Below are 18,659 nucleotides of genomic sequence, written 5' to 3'. Positions count from 1 at the left end.
TGGGAGCCTGTGGGGGACTCTGGGAGCCTGTGGGGGACTCTGGGAGCCTGTGGGATAATGTGGGGGACTGTGGGAGCCTGTGGGGGACTCTGGGAGATGGCAGGGGACTGTGGGAGCCTGTGGGGGACTGTGGGAACCTGTGGGGGACTCTGAGAGACTGTGGGAGACTGTGGGGGACTCTGAGAGCCTGTGAGGGGCTGTGGGAGCCTGTGGGGAACTCTGGGAGACTCTGGGAGAATGTGGGAGACTCTGGGAGAATGTGGGGGACTGTGAGGGGCTGTGGGAGCCTGTAGGGGACTCTGGGAGCCTGTGAGAGACTCTGGGAGCCTGTGGGGGACTCTGGGAGACTGTGAGGGACTGTGAGGGGCTGTGGGAGTCTGTGGGAGACTCTGGGAGCCTGTGGGGGACTCTGGGAGACTGTGGGGGACTGTGAGAGTCTGTGGGAGACTCTGGGAGCCTGTGGGAGACTCTGAGAGACTGTGGGGGACTATGAGGGGCTGTGGGAGCCTGTGGGGGACTCTGGGAGACTGTGGGAGCCTGTGGGGGACTCTGGGAGACGGTGGGGGACCGTGGGAGCCTGTGGGGGACTGTGAGAGCCTGTGGGAGACTCTGAGAGACAGTGGGGGCCTGTGGGAACCTGTGGAATAATGTGGGGGACTGTGGGAGCCTGTGGGGGACTCCATGAGACTGTGGGGGATTGTGAGCCCCCTGTCCTCCACCGCCTGCATCTCTGTTGTCCCTGCTGGGTTGGGGGCTGACCAAGTAGCCCTCCTGCCTTCTCAGTCTAACCCTGCCTTTTCCTCCCCAGACTACTGGTGTCTGGATGACCTTTACCGAGAGATGGTGAGGCGCTACGTGGAAGTCCTTGAGAAGCTTCCAGAACATTGGGCTGACCCAGCTACCCTGGAAGGCTGCTCACAGCTGAAGCCGGATAACTATCTCCTCGCCTGGCACACACCTTTCAACGAGAAGGGTCAGGGGTGCTGTCTTTTCCCTGTAAAGTGCATGCTGGAGCGTGGCCTGGACACTAACCCACGTGTCACCCCACTAACCTGCAGGTCTGCGTGACACAGAGGGACTTGCCGGGGCTTCCACATAGAGGACGCCGGCCTCCCTGATGGTGTGACACCAATCTGGGGTTCGTTTTAAGGAATATTTTCAACTGCTTTCCCTCTAAGTGGCTATTTTTTGCCAAATAATCAGGAAAACTTACACAACTAGCATAAATGTCTATCTCCAGGATGCTTTGATGTGTTGATGTATTTACGTAGCCAGAGTCTCTGCCTCCAGGGCACCTGCTTCTGGGGTCCTGGACCCCCGGTCTGGGTTTATACTGAGGATTGACACCCGCCCCAGGGTTTATAAGGAGGATGGACACCCCCCAACCTGAGTTTATACTGAGGATAGATCCCTGAGTTTCTCAATGCGTTGGCTGAGATTAACAGCACATTGCACATTTCAGAAGAAAAATTTAATGGGTTTGAAGGCACGACAATAGGAACAATCCAGAATGGGACGCATGTAGAAAAAAGAATCCAAAATCATGAAAAGAGCCATGGACGACTACTGCATCCTAACATGCCCGTAACAGGCTCCCTGACAGCATGCAGGGGAACAAAAAAAGATTTGAAGAAATAGTGGCCCACATCTCTCCAAATGTGATGAAACTGTAAACCCACAGATCCAAGAAAGTCAGGAACTTCCAAGCACAAGAAACGCGGAGAAAACTACAGTATGGCAGCTGGCAGTCAGATTGCTCAAAACTAACAATCAGGAGAGAGACGTGTGTTCTGTTGCTGACTGCCAAAGTGAGGAGGGTGCTCTTGTCAGAAGTGACGCACGGAGAGCTCGTGGGCAGTGTCACTGAGGCACGGAAGAAAAACTACTTCACCCTGGAGTGCTGCCTCCAAAAAAGTTTCTTACAGAAACAGTGGCCAAATAGCCTTTCCAGGCAAACAAAAGCTAAAGGATTTGTCACCCAGAGAGCCACATGGAGAAGGGCTAACGGAAGTCAGTCCCTCAGGCAGCAAGAAACCAACATGGAACAGAAATCCGGGTCTGTGCAAAGAACTTGGATGGAAATCCTAACTATGTGGGTAAATACAGAAGAATTTTTAACTTCCTATTGAAATCTCTTTGAAAGATAATTGACTTGAAAATGATGAGGTACTGCGGGTTTATAAAATGCTATGAGCAGGTATCTGACGCTACCTTGTGGAGGCCGGTTGGGAAGGGTGGCGGTGTGAGGTGGGCTGTGGTAAGTGTAAGTCCCAGGCAGACACTCAAAACCCCAGAGCAACCACTAATACAACAAAACAGTTATAACTAATAAGCGAAGAAAAGAGAAGTGGAATCATTTAGGAATATTTGCTGGGGAAGCAGTGCCCCAGGCTGGGTCATCCCGTCGGTGGGGAGACCAGGTGCGAGGCTGTCCCTTGGCCTTGGATTCTTCCCCCTCATCAGGAGAAACCGTCCCTGTCTTCTAGGCATGCAGTGACCTTCCCTATAGTGCTTAAGCATGAGCACCACACGACCCTAGCCAACCCCGCAGGGGGAGCCACCCCACAAGGAGAGCTGCAGGTTCTCGTCTCCCCTGCAGCACGAGGGGGTGTGTGCAGCATCCCTGCCCCACCTCGGCTGCAGGAGGGGCCACTGCCATGGGAGACCAGAGCAAGCTACCAACGCAGGTCTCCCTGCGAGGCTTTGTTTCCTGGAAGGAAGTGCTACCCCGTGTTGCGTCCCTGTGTTATGTGCCCCCACCGCCCCACCCCCCGCCGGGCAATTCCAGACGGGAGAAGACGCAGCTGCCGAGGTCTGAGGGTCTGAGGGCTCCTCCTCATGGTGGTGGGCGCCATCCTCCACCTTCCAACTTCCACACGGTGGAAATCTTCACATGGGATGGGCAGCTGCCCTCACTGTTCGATAACATTGAACCCAAAATGGGCAGAAAAGGGGACAAATAACAGGACAAAAGACTTGACCCTGATCACATCAAATGTAAATGGTCTAAAGACTCCAAATAGATGGCAGGGACTCCAATGGGATAAAGAAACAAGTCCCAACTCTAGGTTGTTCACAGGATGTGCACTTTACATATGAAGGCACAGGTAGGTTAGGGAGAGAAGAGGTGCACCATGCCAACCCCAGTCAGAAGAAAGTCAGCGTGGCTCCATTAACATCACAAAAAGTATGTTTTGGAGCAAAGAATGTTGCCAAGGGAAAAAAAGGCAATTTCACCATGACACATGCATCCATTCATCAGGAAGACATACCAAACCCAAACATTCCTGTACTGACAACAAGCCTTCACAATATGTGAAGCTAAAACCAGTAGGACAGCAAGAGAAATTGACAAACCCAGAGTTGTGGGCAGAGATTTCCATATTAAGGTCTCAATATTCACGTTAAAAAACTAGAAAACTGGGGGCGCCTGGGTGACTCAGTCGGTTAAGCGTCCAACTTCAGCTCAGGTCATGATCTCACACTCCGTGAGTTTGAGCCCCGTGTCGGGCTCTGTGCTAACAGCTCAAAGCCTGGAGCCTGCTTCGGATTCTGTGTCTCCCTCTCTGTCTGCCCCTCCCCTGCTCATGCTCTGTCTCTCTCTGTCTCAAAAATAAATAAAAACATAAAAAAAAAAAAAAAGAGAGAGAAAACCGGGGGCGCCTGGGTGGCTCAGTCGGTTAAGCGTCCAACTTCAGCTCAGGTCATGATCTCACACCCCGTGAGTTCAAGCCCCATGTCAGGCTCTGTGCTGACAGCTCAGAGCCTGTAGCCTGCTTCGGATTCTGTGTCTCCCTCTCTCTCTGCCTCTCCCCTGCTCACACTCTGTGTCTCCCTCTCTCTCTGCCGCTCTCCTGCTCACACTCTGTGTCTCTCTCTCAAATATAAGTAAACATTAAAAAAATGTTTTTTAAGGAAACTAGAAAACAAAGGGCAAATTAAACCCAAGGGAAACAAAAGACAGGAAGTAACGAAGGTCAGAGTGGAAGTCAATCCCACAGAAAACAGGAAAACAGTAGAGAAAATTAACAAAACCAAGAGCTGATTCTTTGAGAAGATAAAGAAATTGATGAAGCTGAAGCTAGACTGATCAGGACATAGCGGACGGGCAACCTCCCTCAGATTCTACAGAAAATAAGGGAATATATTTAAAATTTTGTTCTAATAGATATCACAACTTAGATAAAATGGACAAATTCCTTGCAGGACGGAAACTACCAAAGGTCACTCCAGAGGAAGGAGAGCATCTAAACAGCAAGACACAAAGGAAAGCCCAGGTTCAGATGGCCTCCCTGGGGACCCTACCATACCTTTGAAGAAGAGACATACCGAGTGTACACAGCTCTCCAGGGAGCCAAGCGAACACACACTCCCCAAACCCGCTCTGCTCTCCAGGAGGCCGTTAAGAAGAATAAAACAGTGAATTACAGAGTGGGAGAAAATATTTGCAAAGTACACATCTGATAAGTACCCTGAATGTGTAAAGAACTCTTAAAAGAAAGCTAACAACCAGTACAAACACGAGAGAACTATTTAAACAAACAATCCCCCAACGAAGATGCCTGTGGCCACCTGCTCAACACCATCCGTCCCTGGGAAAATGAAGCCCCAACGAGACACAGCGCTGCATGGGCTGAATTTGAAAGGCGGACCGTGAAGTGCCACCCGGGACACAGAGGGACCGCCAGTGGGACGTAGAACGTGATGACCACTTTGAAAACCAGTTGGGCAGCTCCTTAAATGTGAGCGAAGTGATCCACTCTGAGGTATCTGCCCAAGAAAGCGTATGTCCAAACAAGGACTTGGTCATGAGTGTCCATGGCGTTGTCTGTGATAGCTTCCGGCAGGAAACAACCCAGGTGTGCAGCAGCGGGTCAGTGGCCAGACCGGCAGTGGCCCCTCCACACAGCAGTCTTGCTGCACCAACACGGAGGAGTGTCAAGAGGATTACCCTGAGTGAAGGCAGCCAGGTAAAAACGACTCTATGCCGCATGATTCCACTTACATAAAACTCTGGGAAATGCAAACTGGCCTGCAGAGTCAGGCCAGTGGCCGCTGGGAGGCCGGGAGGCACAAGAAGACGTTCGGAGTGACTGCTGGATACGCTCACCATCTCTGCTCAGGGCTTCGTGCACGCACCATGTGTTCACGCTCATCGCCTTGCACGCCTGGAATGTGTGCAGTTGATCACGTGTCCCTTATAACTCCACGAAACGGTTTCTAAAAAGAGAGCATGTGCGATTACAGACACCTCGTCTGCTTTCCCAGCAGCAGCGCACGGCCGTCAAGAATTCTGTGTTAGTGCCTAACTTTCCAGTGCGGGTGCTTTTCAGTTTGTTTGATCTGTTTTCCTTTGTCAGGCATCTGGGTCGCCTGCTCGTTTTTCACTCATTTAAATGATGCTGCGATAAACGTGGGACTGCACGACATTGTGTACATTTTCAGGACATTGTGAACATTGCAGATTGCTGTTCTCTGCTCCCTGCAGGCTCAGGGTTTGGAGCTGCCACCAAAGCCATGTGCATCGGCATGCGGTACTGGAAGCCGGAGCGCCTGGAGACCCTTGTGGAAGTGAGCATCGAGTGCGGCAGGATGACGCACAACCACCCCACAGGTGAGGCCGTGCCAGCGGCGCCCGCGCCCAGCTCCCCCAGCGGGTTGCGTGGAAATCCTACCCGCTGTTCCGTTGCATTACTTGTTGGCGGACTTGGGCTTTTCAGTCTTCGGTTCTGCTTAAATGCTGTTTTTGCCCTAAAAGCAGGATTGGGGATGAGCTTGGAAAGACTCTCCCTGGTTTTGGTGCCAGGCATGTCAGAATAAAGGCAAAGCACCAGCTCTCCGAGCAAAGCCATGGGAACCCGAATTTCTATCACACGTGTTGGGCACTGCTTGCCGCCCAGTGCCATGCCCGGCGGGGGCCTGAGCCAGACTGTGTGAGCTGGAACACCTAATCGTCATGCCTCTCTCCCCCCCCCCCCGCCCCGTAACAGGATGGCCGTGCGTGAGGAGAGAGTGTCCGTATGTCCCTCACACAGGGAGGGCAGGCGGGGGCCCCAGCACCTGACTCAGAGTCATGACTTAGAAGGGCAGTCAGCTTCTAATTTTAAATAAGAAGAATCGCTTGAACGTCTTACTCCCGTAGGTGGAAGGCGGGCACACGCCCTCCCCAGCCCAAGTCCAGAGGCTGCCAGCTGCTCTCTCACAGCTGCTCCCCTCTTTCAAGGCCATTTTCAGTGTCCACTGTTACTGGCGTGGCCCTGAGGTTGCAAGGGCCATGCCGTGCCACCCCCCCCCGGGGACACCCTCGTTTGACCCTGGATTTGAGAACTGGACACTCACTCCACCTGTAGTGATGCCTTGCAGTGGCCAGAAGCCACTGAGAGCATCTCTCGAGATGGCGGTGCCTCTTCCTGGGTGGACGTGGTCTTTGTGTGGTTGTGTGCCTCAGGCTGGCCTGGTGGTTGCTCCCCTGTGCTTAGAACCATCTGTCCCCGGGGCGCCTGGGGGGCTCAGTTGGTTGCATGTCTGGCTCTCGATGTCAGCTCAGGTCATGATCCCAGGGTCGTGAGTTCAAGCCCCATGCTGGGCTCTGCACTGGGCATGAAGCCTGCTTTAAAAAAAAAAAAAAAGAGCCGTCTGTCCCCACAACAAGCCTTGCTAGGGGGGTGTGATGTGCCTGTGTGCAGGAAACAGAAGGCAGAGCCCGGGAAGCCCCAGCCCAGGACCCTGCACCTGCCAAGGGTGCATCTGGCACCCACATGCCCTTGTTGTGCCCTCCAGGCTTCCTCGGGTCCCTGTGCACGGCTCTGTTTGCATCTTACGCCGCGCAAGGAAAGCCACTGGAGCAGTGGGGCAGAGACATGATGCAGACGGTCCCGCTGGCAGAGGAGTATTGTAAGAAGACCATCCGGCACCTGGCAGGTGAGCCCGACCTCTCTTCCCATCATGCCCGAGCTGACAGCAGAAAGGCTGGTGTCATTCACTTAGACCCGATTCCCAGAGAGCTGGAGGTCTGTTGGTCCCGTGGTGAAACCTAGAGCATCCCCATGTGAGCAGGCTGACCCAGAAAGCAGGCCCAAGGCGTCCCCGGCAGAAGGCCTCCTGGCCAGGAGACCCGGCGCAATGCCAGTGCTGCTCCCCCTCCCTGGCCTCTGCAGGGACCCCACCCTCCCGCTCTCTGAGGGCAGCTGGGTCGCTGTTCCGGGTGGTCCTTGGTCGCCCATTCCCCAGACACACGGGGTCTGCACTGCTCCCCACTGTGGCCAGCTGCCATGAAGGCCACACAGGGGTCTGTGCCCCCTCGGGACATCTGCGTCCAGGAACATCTGTCTGTTCCTGGTTATCCCAAACCCATCAAGCGGCTCGCACCCTCTTTGGCCACCGGTGAGGTGTCCATCAGCTGGTCCGGCAGAGGTCCTAGGGGACCTCGATGTTGCTGGTGGCCAGGTGAGCTGTGGCTTCTCAGCAGGCTCCTCCCCACACGGCCCGAAGCGGACAAATGTGAGAGGCAGGTGGGGGACTGGGAGACCCGTGGCTTCCTCCTCAGGCAGCTAGCCCCAGAAGGTTCTTTCACCCCTAGGAGGGACAGCCCAGGGGCATGTCTGGAGTAAAGCCATTTGTCACAGGCAGAGGGAGACGAGTGTGAGTGAGGTAATGGGGCCGTGGGCTTTCTGGGCAGCCCGAGGCTGCGGTCTTGAGACAGGGAACCAATCAATGAATCACTTTCCTGTCACCATCTGACAAGCAGGGACTCATTCTAAGTGCCTCTCAAGAAGCTTCTAGAACAACTTTAGAAGGAGATAGCGCTGGGAAACTCTTATCCACAGGGCCCGGCTCCCGTGAGAAGCAGAGAGCCTTGTGCCCACAGTGAACTTACACGTCCCTCTATAAACTAATTATAGAACATAGTGCCACACTGGCCGTATTTTCGACTGGTTTAAGTCACTCCTGCCTCAGGGCTCTGGAGGGGTTGGGGCTGCCTGTGGTCACTGGGTTGTGAGGGTCACCTCCTCCCGCGGGAGAGACGGGGACACGCGGCTGCTGTGGGCCATGCAGTGATTGTGCTTACGCGGAGTCAGGGATGCTCCTCGGACAGGACGGGGAGGACAGGCATTGGTCAGAAAATTGGAGACTTTATTTTTTCTGTTTAACTTTAAATGTGTTTAACCTGGAGTTTTATGACCTATGACACATGCCGATTCTTTTAAAGTTTATTTATTTTGAAAGAGGCAGAGCAGGGGAGGGGCAAAGAGAGACAGAAAGAGAATCCCAAGCAGGATCCACACTGTCAGTGCAGAGCCTGACACGGGGCTCGAACTCACAAACCCTGAGATCATGACCTGAGCTGAAATCAAGAGTCGGATGCTCAACCGACTGAGCCGCCCAGCTGCCCCAGACACATGCCCTTTTTTTTTTTTAATTTTTTTTAACGTTTATTTATTTTTGAGACACAGAGAGACAGAGCATGAACGGGGGAGGGACAGAGAGAGAGGGAGACACAGAATCAAAAGCAGGCTCCAGGCTCTGAGCCATCAGCCCAGAGCCCGACGTGGGGCTCGAACTCACGGACCGCGAGATCGTGACCTGAGCTGAAGTCGGACGCTTAACCCACTGAGCCACCCAGGCGCACATGCCCTTTTTAACAGAAACTCAAATCGTCCAGAGAAAACAGTGTTCTATTCCTGCAGGGCCTTCTGCTTAGTGGTGACAATGTCCATCGGCAGTAAGGACAACTGGCAAATTAGTTCCCTGTCTTCACCCTTGGACGTCTTGTTCCAATGTTGGTGGCCCACCTGCTTGGGAGACAGGCCGCGGTGCACTGGCAGAGCCCTGTCCCTGCCCGCTGCTTCCCTCACTTTCTGTCATCTTTCCTCAACCTTAGGTAGGCTCTGCTTTTAGTTTTGTGAAGCAGAGTCGGGCCAGCATTTCCAAGGGCCTGTGGTTCCCTCAGGACCGGGAGCCTTGTCCCAGGGCCTGTCTGGGGCCTGCCTGCAGCCACCGGCTGGTCCCCTGGAGCTCTGTCCTCTGCTCCTGCCCACGAGCAGACCTCCTGAACCGGGGCTTTCCCACAGGCACACCGGGCACCCCTCAGGGCCAGGCTGGCAAGGAGGCCACCACGGTGGGAGGGCCCAGCAGGTGCTGGTGCCTCCCGGGTTCTCGGAGGGCAGAGCACGTTCCTACATCTGTGTCCGAGGAGCTGCCGCTCAGACCCCACATGACGTGGGCAAGTCCTTCCTCTGGGGCTGGCATGCCAGGCGACAGGCAGCGAGAAGGAGACGCCCTCCGCCGCCCTTTGCAGGCTGTGTCGCTTCGGTGAGAAGATACAGGGTCAGAGCTTTCAAGACAATATGCTCTTCTAAGGACCATAGTCCCTGTTAAGTCAGCGAAGCAAGTTTCTCGGTTGCTTTGTCCCCCACTCCCAACTTCCTCACTCTTGTTCCAAAGCGGCCTCCGTCCTCTGCCCCCTCACCAGGCTCAGCCCCCGCCTCCTGCCTCTGCCCCTGCCCCACCGTCCCCACGCCCCAGCTGGTGGCCCTCATGTGCAGCCCACCCTGTTGTTTGTGTTTAGAATACCAGGAGCACTGGTTTTACTTTGAGGCAAAATGGCAGTTTTACTTGGAGGAGAGAAAAATCAGCGAAGATACGGGAAGTAAAGCCACCTTCCCTGACCGCTACGACGCGGAGGAAAGAGAAAAGGTAAGTCTTGCTGTGCCCAAGTGGTGGGGACAGCAGCTGGCAGGGTCCTGCTGCCCGGGGTCCCCACCGAGAAGCCACTGCAGCTGGGCTGTTTCTGCTACCTCTAGAGTCTGGGCTGGGGGCTCCCCCGGCAGCAGCAGGGGGCCTGGAAGACTTCCTGGAGGAAGCATGTGTGAAACAGAGTACTTCATGTTTTCATTACCTCATTATAAGCACGGCATTGCTAGAAGACACTCGGTTTCACTTCGTTGTTTCCTAGGCACCGGGGCATGAAGTTGTATCCGATGAGTAAGGTCATGCACACGTGCACACCACTGTCATTGCTCATGTTGGGAGAGCTGACTGACGTTGTCGGCATCGGGTTTGGTAGCACAAGAGAAAACCCCGAGTCGCTGTGACTTAGCCATGATAGAAACTTATTTGCTTATGTCCCCGGAGCCCAGAGCTGAGCTGGAAGTCGCTTGCAGTGAGAGCTGAGGACACGTCTGTGTGGCCACTCTGCCATTCTGAGTGCACAACTTGTAATCCACGCTGGCTGCTCTGGCTCCAGCCAGCACGTCTGCATTCCAGGTGTCGGGAAGGTGCAGGGGGAGAGCAGGGGCCCACCCTTCCTCCTCAGGTGCTTCCCACAGCCCCTCCGTGTACCTCCACGTATCTCCCTCACCTCCCCTTGGTGCTTGAAGGCCCAGGCGTGTGATCCTTAACAGGGAGGTGCCGCTGTCCCCAAACCAACGCTGAGTCTGCTGCTAAGGCACAGGGGGGTGACCTTCCAGCGTCCACCTCACAGGCTTTCTGCTCGTGGCGCACCTGCAGGGTGTCATTCTGCACCGCCAGCCAGCCTTGGCGCCCACTCGCCCCGTGCCCTGCGCAGACCAGGGGCATGTGTCCTAACAGCCTCAGCACTGGCTCTCGGTCCCTTGCTGGGTGCTGACTCTCCCACAGACTTTTCGGCTACCCTAACATGGGCTCAGGTCTGCTCTGTGGAGTGTCTGCATCCATAGGAGCCTCAAGTAGTGGGTCTTTCCTGCGCGCCATCACCCCCAGCCCTGGGGCAGTGCCTACAACACAGGTAAACTCCGGGAGCACGGGCTCCAGTGCAAAGCAGCACTGGTTTTCCTGTGGCCACATATGCCCTGACCCCTGGCTCTTTGTTCTAGGCTTACCGGAAATGGAGCTCTGAAGGCCGAGGGGGCCGGCGGGGCCATGATGCCCCCATGATTGCCTACGACGCTCTCTTAGGAGCTGGGGACAACTGGACAGAGCTCTGCCAGCGGGCCATGTGTCATGGAGGTGAGATTGCTTTCTTTGATGTGCGACCAGCACCCCCTTCCCACCCCAAAGCACCTGCCCAGGATGTCTGGATTCTGACCCCCCAGGATGTGGGTCCTTCTCTGGGCGTGGTGCTGCCTCTGGTGGCTGTGCCAGTCTGAGCTTGAGAGAAATGGCATCCGGGGAGCAGGGTGTGGGCCCCCTCTCCTTCGAGGCCACTGGGTCCTGCTGGTACGGGCCGTGCACAGTCCCACGGACTCTGTAGCCAAAGAGAGCTCTGCAGCACTTTGGATCGCTGGCCCCAGGTTCGAGCCCTCGGGTGGTGGCCGGGACTGTCCCAGGGCCGGGCAGGATTGCTCCCTGCTGGTGCCCACTGTCCCCCGCAGATGTAAAATAAGGGGACCCCAGGCAGATGTCACCCCGTGCTGGGCACGGAGTATCTGTGGACATCGGAGCCCCTCAGTTCCTGGTGCTGAGGCGGTAGAGACGCCAGCACCACCCCACAGATGAGGTCCCTGAGCGCCCAGGCTCACGGACAGCACGGGAATCGGCACACGCTCATGTGCATCCGGCTGTGCGAGGAGGGAGGGAGCTGCCCAGAGAGGTCCCTGAGACGGGCCCCTGGCAAGAGGGTCTGGGGGTGACAGTGCGCAGGAAAGACCCACAGGCTCCGGCAGCACAAGGTCCCAGGGCCCCTGAGGACCTGTGTTTCCGTTCCAGGCGAGAGCGGGGCCACAGGGACTATCGCGGGCTGCCTGTTTGGGCTGCTGCACGGCCTGGACGCGGTTCCCACGGGCCTGTACCAGGACCTGGAGCACAAGGAGGAGCTGGCACGCCTGGGCGAAGCCCTTTACCGCCTGTCCACTCAGGAGAAGTAAAGCTCTCCCGCCACGTCCCTTCAGGGAGCCGTGTCCAGCTCTGGGCGCCCCGGGGTCCACGTGCTGGCCACGGCCCTCCTGAGCGTGCGACACGCCTGATCGGCCATAATCACACTCTTAACTCTTTCCTCCTGATTTCAGAGCCCTAACTGCCGAATGAAATGCCCTGTTTGTCCTTCGAGAATGTTTGTCCTTCCCTAACCCAGACCCAGAGCCTCTTGTGGGGTCTGCTACCCACAAGCCTCCACGCACAGTGGCACAAACAGTCTCCGGGACAATCAACGTGCTTCACTCTGTGCAAAACTAACGCTGCTCGCTCACTCACGCCCACACAACTAACCACGACAGCTGTGCTTGGACACGTGACCTGGCCACCGCCTCGAGGGCAGGGCCACCGGCACCGGGCCTTGTGAAGCAGCGAGAGAGAGCACGGCACTTCGCCGCATGGCCAACGGTTTTTAATCACACTAGATCTTTAAAACCAAACCCTTCTGGAACAAGTGACAGAAAACCAGGAAATAAAGGGCTCTTGTGTGACACCCGCATCTTCTGTGTGGTCTGAGCCAGGTCCCGGGGGCAGGGGAGCCCCCCAGACTCGCTGCTGAGGGCTCGGGTCCGTCTCTGTCTGTGAGTCTTGGATAAGAGAGCATGCTCTGGTTAAAAATAACCTTGGACACCGTCCTTTCCAAGGAGCATCTGGTGTGAATAAAAGAGCAGTTGGTATTTCGTGTTTAACACGGCGCTTTGGCGGCTAGGCTGGGGCCGGCCCCGCGGCAGCAGCGCTGTTTCCACAGAAGGCCGCCTCTGAGCAGGCTGGTGGCCCCCAGAGCCCCCGGGCTCACTCCCTCGCTTCTCAGGTCTGCACGAAGGCCTCCAGTGGGCGGCTCACAAGGAGGCCTTCCTGAATAACAACTAACCTTTGCTGCTGCTGATGCTTTTCAGCGGGAAGAGCCAGACACAGGGCAGCCCCGGCTGGGGGGGTGGGGGCGCGGACCAGCCCACTCCCGCAGGAGCCCAGGCCCCGCAGAAGTAGGTGGGTGCTGTCCCAGGCCAGGGCCACGGCCGGGCCCCAAGAGGGCTCCTTGGTCTCCGTTAGGAAGAATCCATCCTGGAGAATCAGGAAATGGGTCTGCTTACTGGTGGATTATAAAACATAAACAGTCACAGGAAGCACTGGACTGTCTCCACCTCACTGTCCTGCTGTAGAGAAACACAAGCACTGACAGAAACAGAACCGTGACAAGTGACGAGGTGAACGCATCTGTGATTTCGTGTTTATTGTAAAGGAAACACGCACACGGCCTTAGAGACTTATCACCACGTGTGCTGGTGGGTGCGGAGCAAGAGGCCCCGGTGCCCAGCCAGGGTCGTGCCCCCCGGGCCCCTTGAGCGCCCCTGGAAGCTGTACAAGCGGGGGTCTGCACGGTGCGCTCGGCGCTGTACATGCACACGCCCTTCCCAGCTGCTGGCGATCTTCTACTTGCTCGTGAGCCCTAACACATGTGACTCAGTGGTTCCCACTTCTGAAGTGACTGCTCCCGACTCGGCATATCCGCTGCAGGTGTGGGTCCTCGTGTAGATGGCATCCTGACTGGAGAGGCACCTGGAGACCTGGGGTCAGAGGCCACGGGCTTGAGACAGCAGCCCCCATCACTAGGGAAGGGTTTGCGCTCTGGCAGCCCCCGTGCCCACTGAGACAGGCACCCATAGGGATAGGCACCCATGGGGGGCGGGGACAGGCATCCACAGGGACAGGTGCCCACGGGACAGGGACAGGCATCCACGGGAACAGACACCCAAGGGGACAGAGGCCATGGGGACAGGCACCCACAGGGATAGGCACCCATGGGGGGCGGGGACAGGCATCCACATGGACAGGTGCCTGAGGGGACAGGTGTCCATGGGGACAGGGACAGGCATCCACGGGGACAGGCACCTGTGGGAACGGGCACCCAAGGGGACAGAGGCCATGAGGACAGACACCCACAGGGATAGGCACCCATGGGTGCAAGGACAGGCGTCCATAAGGACAGATGCCCATGGAGACAGGCACCCGTGGGGACAGGTGCCCACGGGGACAGGCACCCAAGGGGACAGAGGCCATGGGACAGGTACCCACAGGGATAGGTACCCATGGGCGCGGGGACAGGCATCCATAAGGACAGATGCCCATGGAGACAGGCACCCGTGAGGACAGGTGCCCACGGGGACAGGCACCCAAGGGGACAGAGGCCATGGAGACAGGCACCCAAAGCTCCAGTGGTGGAGCAGGTCCTCTGTTCTGCTCACAAGTTTCCAGACTTCAGGCTCATTTGATTAATTCCTGTTCCCAGGCTCTTTGGTGAAGAAGTTTTGTGTTTAGATCTTGAATCGTTCCCCATGTTTCCATATCTGGAAGGCAGGTAGCAGTGTGTCTGGCAGACACTGGAGCCCCTCTGACAGCTGGGGAGATGAGATCAGAAGGGTCCACTCGGAGGGGCCAAAGGGCCACCCACAGGTACACACGGGCCTCAGCCCCACCACTGGGCGGGTCCCCCAGGTCAGAGAGGCAGTGCCTGGTGCTATCCCGGCCCATTGTGCAAGGGCGGTCAGAGCCCCTCATGAATGGAGAATTCGAACCCAGCCTGCCTGACGGCCCAGCTCCTGCTTGTGAGCCACCCGCCGGCCTCCCCAGTTCAGCCAGACTTGCCCCCAGCCCTGGGCCCACAGGCACCTGGACCAGACAGCACAGGAAACAGGTGTCCACAGAGGGAACTGGAAATACCCCTTATTTCCGAGGAGGTCATGGGGACACAGACACCAGGGAGACCTCCAGGTCTGTGGGTGCCAGTGCCTTCAGGGCCCGGAGCCCACCTGTGGGCTCTTGGCCCTGCGTTCATCCTGCCCCATTCTGATAGCTTGTTTTCAAGAACGTTAAAATATGCAAAAAGCCACAAAATAGCCCAAAGATCTCTCTCACCCAGCACCACCAACTGGGCCAATCGCTGCCATTAATATTGGGCCACATGGGCCCAGTGTCTCTCAGTGAGGACACAGCACAGATGCTCCCAGCGTGGCTGCGTGCGCCCTGGCGTGAGGGGAGGGGCGCCTGCCTGCCTGCATCAGCCCCAGGGCCTCAGTCAGCCAGACTGCAGGCTCTGGGCAGCAGAAGTGGCCTGCTGGGTGAGGTGGCCACCAAGTGCCCACAGGGAGTGCCTCTGTAGGGGCAGCAGGCGGGGTCAGGCCCCAGGCTCACTCTCCAAGGGGCAGGAAAGGGTGAGTGCAGGTCACAGAGGAACAGGGGACCTGGGATGTGGCTCACGGACCTGGCTGCCACAGGGGCTCTGCACTCTGGGTATAAGCCTCTGAGCACCACAACAAGAGAAGTGTGGGAGGGGTGGGGAGGGGTGGCTGCCAGGAGACCAGGCTGTCTTCCCAACCGTGCCAGGAGACCCCATGTCTCACAAGAGGACACGGGGCCCTAGGGACGTCCCCTTGCTGCCCCAGGACACGCTGATGAACACAGAGGGGGCACAGGTCAGCCCAGGGCAGACCAGTGCCTGCTGATAAAGTCGACGGTGAGGGCCAGGCAGGCACCCCTGGGAGCCCCAAGGGACCAGTCGCTGCTGGCCTTTTGAGGTCAGGTGGGGTAGAGGTCTCAGCCAGGGGACTGTCCTGCATGCTGACCCTCCAGTGTCCTTGTATTTCCAGGTGACCTCTCGGTCGCCAGAGGTGCCAACGGAACCATCAGGAGAGTTTATTTCGGCCGCGATGTTTACACTGGCCCTGGAGAGAGGTGTTCTGGTCCTGCCCAGGGATGGGCTCGGGGACGTCCGCCCGCACCCACAGGCAGGGGCAGCAGCCCAGACCCCAGACTGCCTTTGGAAAACACTGACAAGACGGAAACACGCTTGGCTTTGAGGAGCAAACTGCTGGTGTTTGGTGCTCCCACAACTGTCCTCACTGCAGCACGGAGACCTTCCATCCACATGCTGTTTCAGCCACAACTGTCCTCGCTGCAGCGCGGGGACCGTCCATCCACATGCTATTTCAGGCCAGGCGTGTGGGGCCAAAGAAGGACGTGCTGGGCCTGCCTGCAACTCCAGGGTCAGGCAGTCATCAAAGGCCCCAGTGAGAGACCTTGCCTCCACAAGAGCACATGTCCAGGCCCGCAGGAGAGTTCACACCACTGGCCATTCCAATTCAGTGACTTTTGGGGCACAGAGGGCCATGCAGGTACCCCTCGAGTGAAAGAGGGGCATCCACAGGACCAGTGGGGGCAGCACAGTCAGGCCACTGGGAAAGCCTCCACTGAGGAGGGCACCTGAAATGGGTCGTGAAGGATGCATAGGAGCTCATCAGGAGTGCAGCTGTCACAGGCGGGAAGGCTCAGTGTGCGGCTGGGACAGAGCACAGCAGGGAGCTGAGCTGCCAGGTGACACTCGAGGTGCACAGGCCTGCATCCCTCACCCCTGGCAACAACGGCAGGGTGAGCCAGAGCCTCGAATGGCAGGGGCCCTGCCAGACCTCGCTGCAAGCGCCAGGGGGGTGCAGAACAGATGGGTGTCCTGCCCACGTGCAGGCAGACAAATGAGTGTGCTTGAAACTGCGCTGGAGTCTCAGGCAGTGACGACTGGGGTCTACAGGGATGGAGACCCCAGGCGGTGGGTGCACTGGGGCACGGTGGGTCGTGAGCTTGCATAGTGACCTCAGGAGGGCAGACTGTGCAAAGCAGAGTGAACAGCTTGTGCAAAGGCCCTGGGGTAGAAATGAGCTGGGAACCAATCGATGGCCAGTGCTCATGGCCTGGGCACCAGGTGGCGTGTCCCTGCAGGGAGGGCGGGAGCCCAGCTCAGCTGTGTCGTGAACACGCACCACACAAGCATCCTGCAAACAGAGCTCAGCGTTTCTCTGGGGTAGAGGGCAGGAGAGCAGAGATGGCTGGAAGCAGGCTGAGCAGAGGAGAGGTATTGTGTTCATGGAGGCTGTTGCCCATGCAGTCACACTTCTGCGTCTGTTGCCGGGGGCATTCTCCTGAATCTTGCACACATCCGGCTGGAGGTGAGGCCACCTTGGCAAGGCAGGGCTTGCCTGAAAAAGGACCGTGTGGTCCTGGCTAATCCCCTGCATATCAGCCTGTATGTCTTGGATCTCTGGGAGTGAAAACCGTTTTTAGGTGGCAGTGGAAGCAGGAAGCTGGTCGCAGCCCTGCTGGGGGTGGGGGGGGGGGGGGGGGCTGGTAGGTAAAAGCCAGCTGTAATGAGTACAGGGGGCTGGAGCTTAGCAAGAGGCCAAGTGGTGCCTGGATGACACGGTCAGCGTGAGAAGGTGCAAACGTGGTGTGGCCGGAAGCCCTGGGCTGGAGCCCGCACCTGCTGTCATGAAGACGCCTCCCAGCACAGAGGGGCCATCCGCACCCCCTGGGTTGGAGATCTTGGAGGGAGGCGTCCGGTGACCCCGGTGCCTGCAGGCCAATGGCAGAGAAATGGGGAGCGGTCCACATCCAGCTTTCTGTCACTTTGACCTCCTTCCAGAGCCGCCTTGGGTTCAGATGGGAAGTTGGCACAAACCTGATGCCAGCCCAATTCTCCATCTTTCTGTTGGACTGTGGGGTCACAGCACCCGGAGGCAGGGAACGTGGAGGGGGCAGAGGAGGCCACATGGCAGGTCCTCAGGGGGCTGTGCTCACATGTCAGAATGTCCCCAGAGCTATTTCAGCCATCGAGTGACTCAACCCACAGTCATGAAGGTGACCGGAAAGGCCAAGCAGGGGGTGGCTGGCACGGCCAGAAGGGCCTCATCTCCACACCCCCACCAGGCCCCTCCTGGGCCCAGAGGCCCCTGCATGGGGTGCGGGTGGCAGGCACTGCGGAGGCCACTGTTCCCCAAGGGGCCACTCAAGGCCCACTGACGGAAGCGCATGGTGACAGTGACAGGCGGTCTCTTGGCCGCAGCATGGAGCTCTTCAGCACTGACCGAGGCCCTGCTGGCATGGGCTCGGAGCCAGATGTGGACCCCTCTCAGACGCTCACTGGGCACCACGTAGACGGGCCGGGGTCGCTCAGCCTGGGGTCCTGCTGGGAGTGCGGAGCAGGCTCCAGTGGGGCCGGGCTCCCCGCGTCCTCAGAGGGTGGACAGGGTCCCCGAAGGAGGGGCACAAGCGTGGACGGCACCAGATGCGGGTGCAGAGGCATGGCCACACCTCGCCCGCAGCAGGAGCCTGTCCCCGCCTGCCCCCCATTCTGGAAACAGCGGAAGCCGAATCCCCACGATGCCAATGCAAGATCCACGCACGCAGTGTGCTGGCAGCGCAGAGGAACTTGGGGGCTGATGGCCGTGGGCTGTGTGTGTGGGGAGGGGTGTCAGCCCCGTGTCACGTGCCCGAGAGATCCAGTGTCGGCCGGACCCTGAGGCCCCTGCACCGTGGGGCCCCCTGAGCATGCTCCGCACGGGTACCTGCAGGGCGGCAGCGAGAACCAGGCAGAGCGAGCTAAGCCGGGGCAGTGGCGGGGGCAGCGGCTGGGGCTTCAGGCTGATTGGCCCTGAAGAGACCCAGGGCCGCCCGAGGTCAGTGCGCCTCTACCGAACTAAAAGGTGCCGCCAACCGAGCTACCCGCCAGGCTGCAATGCCCACGGTGCGGATCAGAGCGGCCCGGCGGGTCTGGGACTCGGGGGACTGCCTTGGCAAGGTGGGGAGAGGAGGCTCTCGGGCTCTGGAGGAAGCCTGGACCACCAAGCCCCAAGCTGGCCTCTGACAACCTACCTCCGCAGGTAAAGCGAAGTGTCTGGTGACCTTGCAGAGGGTAGAGGGAGAGGGACCCCCGGGGGTGGGGCAAG

The 18,659-nt window shown here is 58.0% G+C and overlaps 1 protein-coding gene across 2 annotated transcripts in view; it reads left to right on the top strand.

The window, feature by feature from the left end:
* ADPRHL1 (ADP-ribosylhydrolase like 1) overlaps nt 1–17,018 on the top strand; it is a 23,152-nt gene extending 6,134 nt beyond the window's left edge. Inside the window, exons 2-8 of one of the 2 annotated variants that reach the window (XM_049647268.1) lie at nt 809–973; nt 5,489–5,614; nt 6,781–6,921; nt 9,569–9,696; nt 10,854–10,986; nt 11,686–11,839; nt 15,534–17,018. In XM_049647268.1, coding sequence (XP_049503225.1) covers nt 809–973; nt 5,489–5,614; nt 6,781–6,921; nt 9,569–9,696; nt 10,854–10,986; nt 11,686–11,839; nt 15,534–15,537 — 851 coding nt within the window. In that variant the 3' untranslated portion in view covers nt 15,538–17,018. Of the gene's footprint in view, nt 1–808; nt 974–5,488; nt 5,615–6,780; nt 6,922–9,568; nt 9,697–10,853; nt 10,987–11,685; nt 12,381–15,533 lie in introns of those variants that run through there. The other variant, XM_049647267.1, reaches the window with a different exon arrangement.
* The last annotated feature ends 1,641 nt before the right edge of the window (nt 17,019–18,659 follow it).

This window comes from Panthera uncia (assembly GCF_023721935.1).
Source record: "Panthera uncia isolate 11264 chromosome A1 unlocalized genomic scaffold, Puncia_PCG_1.0 HiC_scaffold_16, whole genome shotgun sequence".
Lineage (NCBI taxonomy): Eukaryota > Metazoa > Chordata > Mammalia > Carnivora > Felidae > Panthera > Panthera uncia.
Note: the sequence above shows the minus strand (reverse complement) of the source record. Positions and strands in the feature narration are given on the sequence as shown.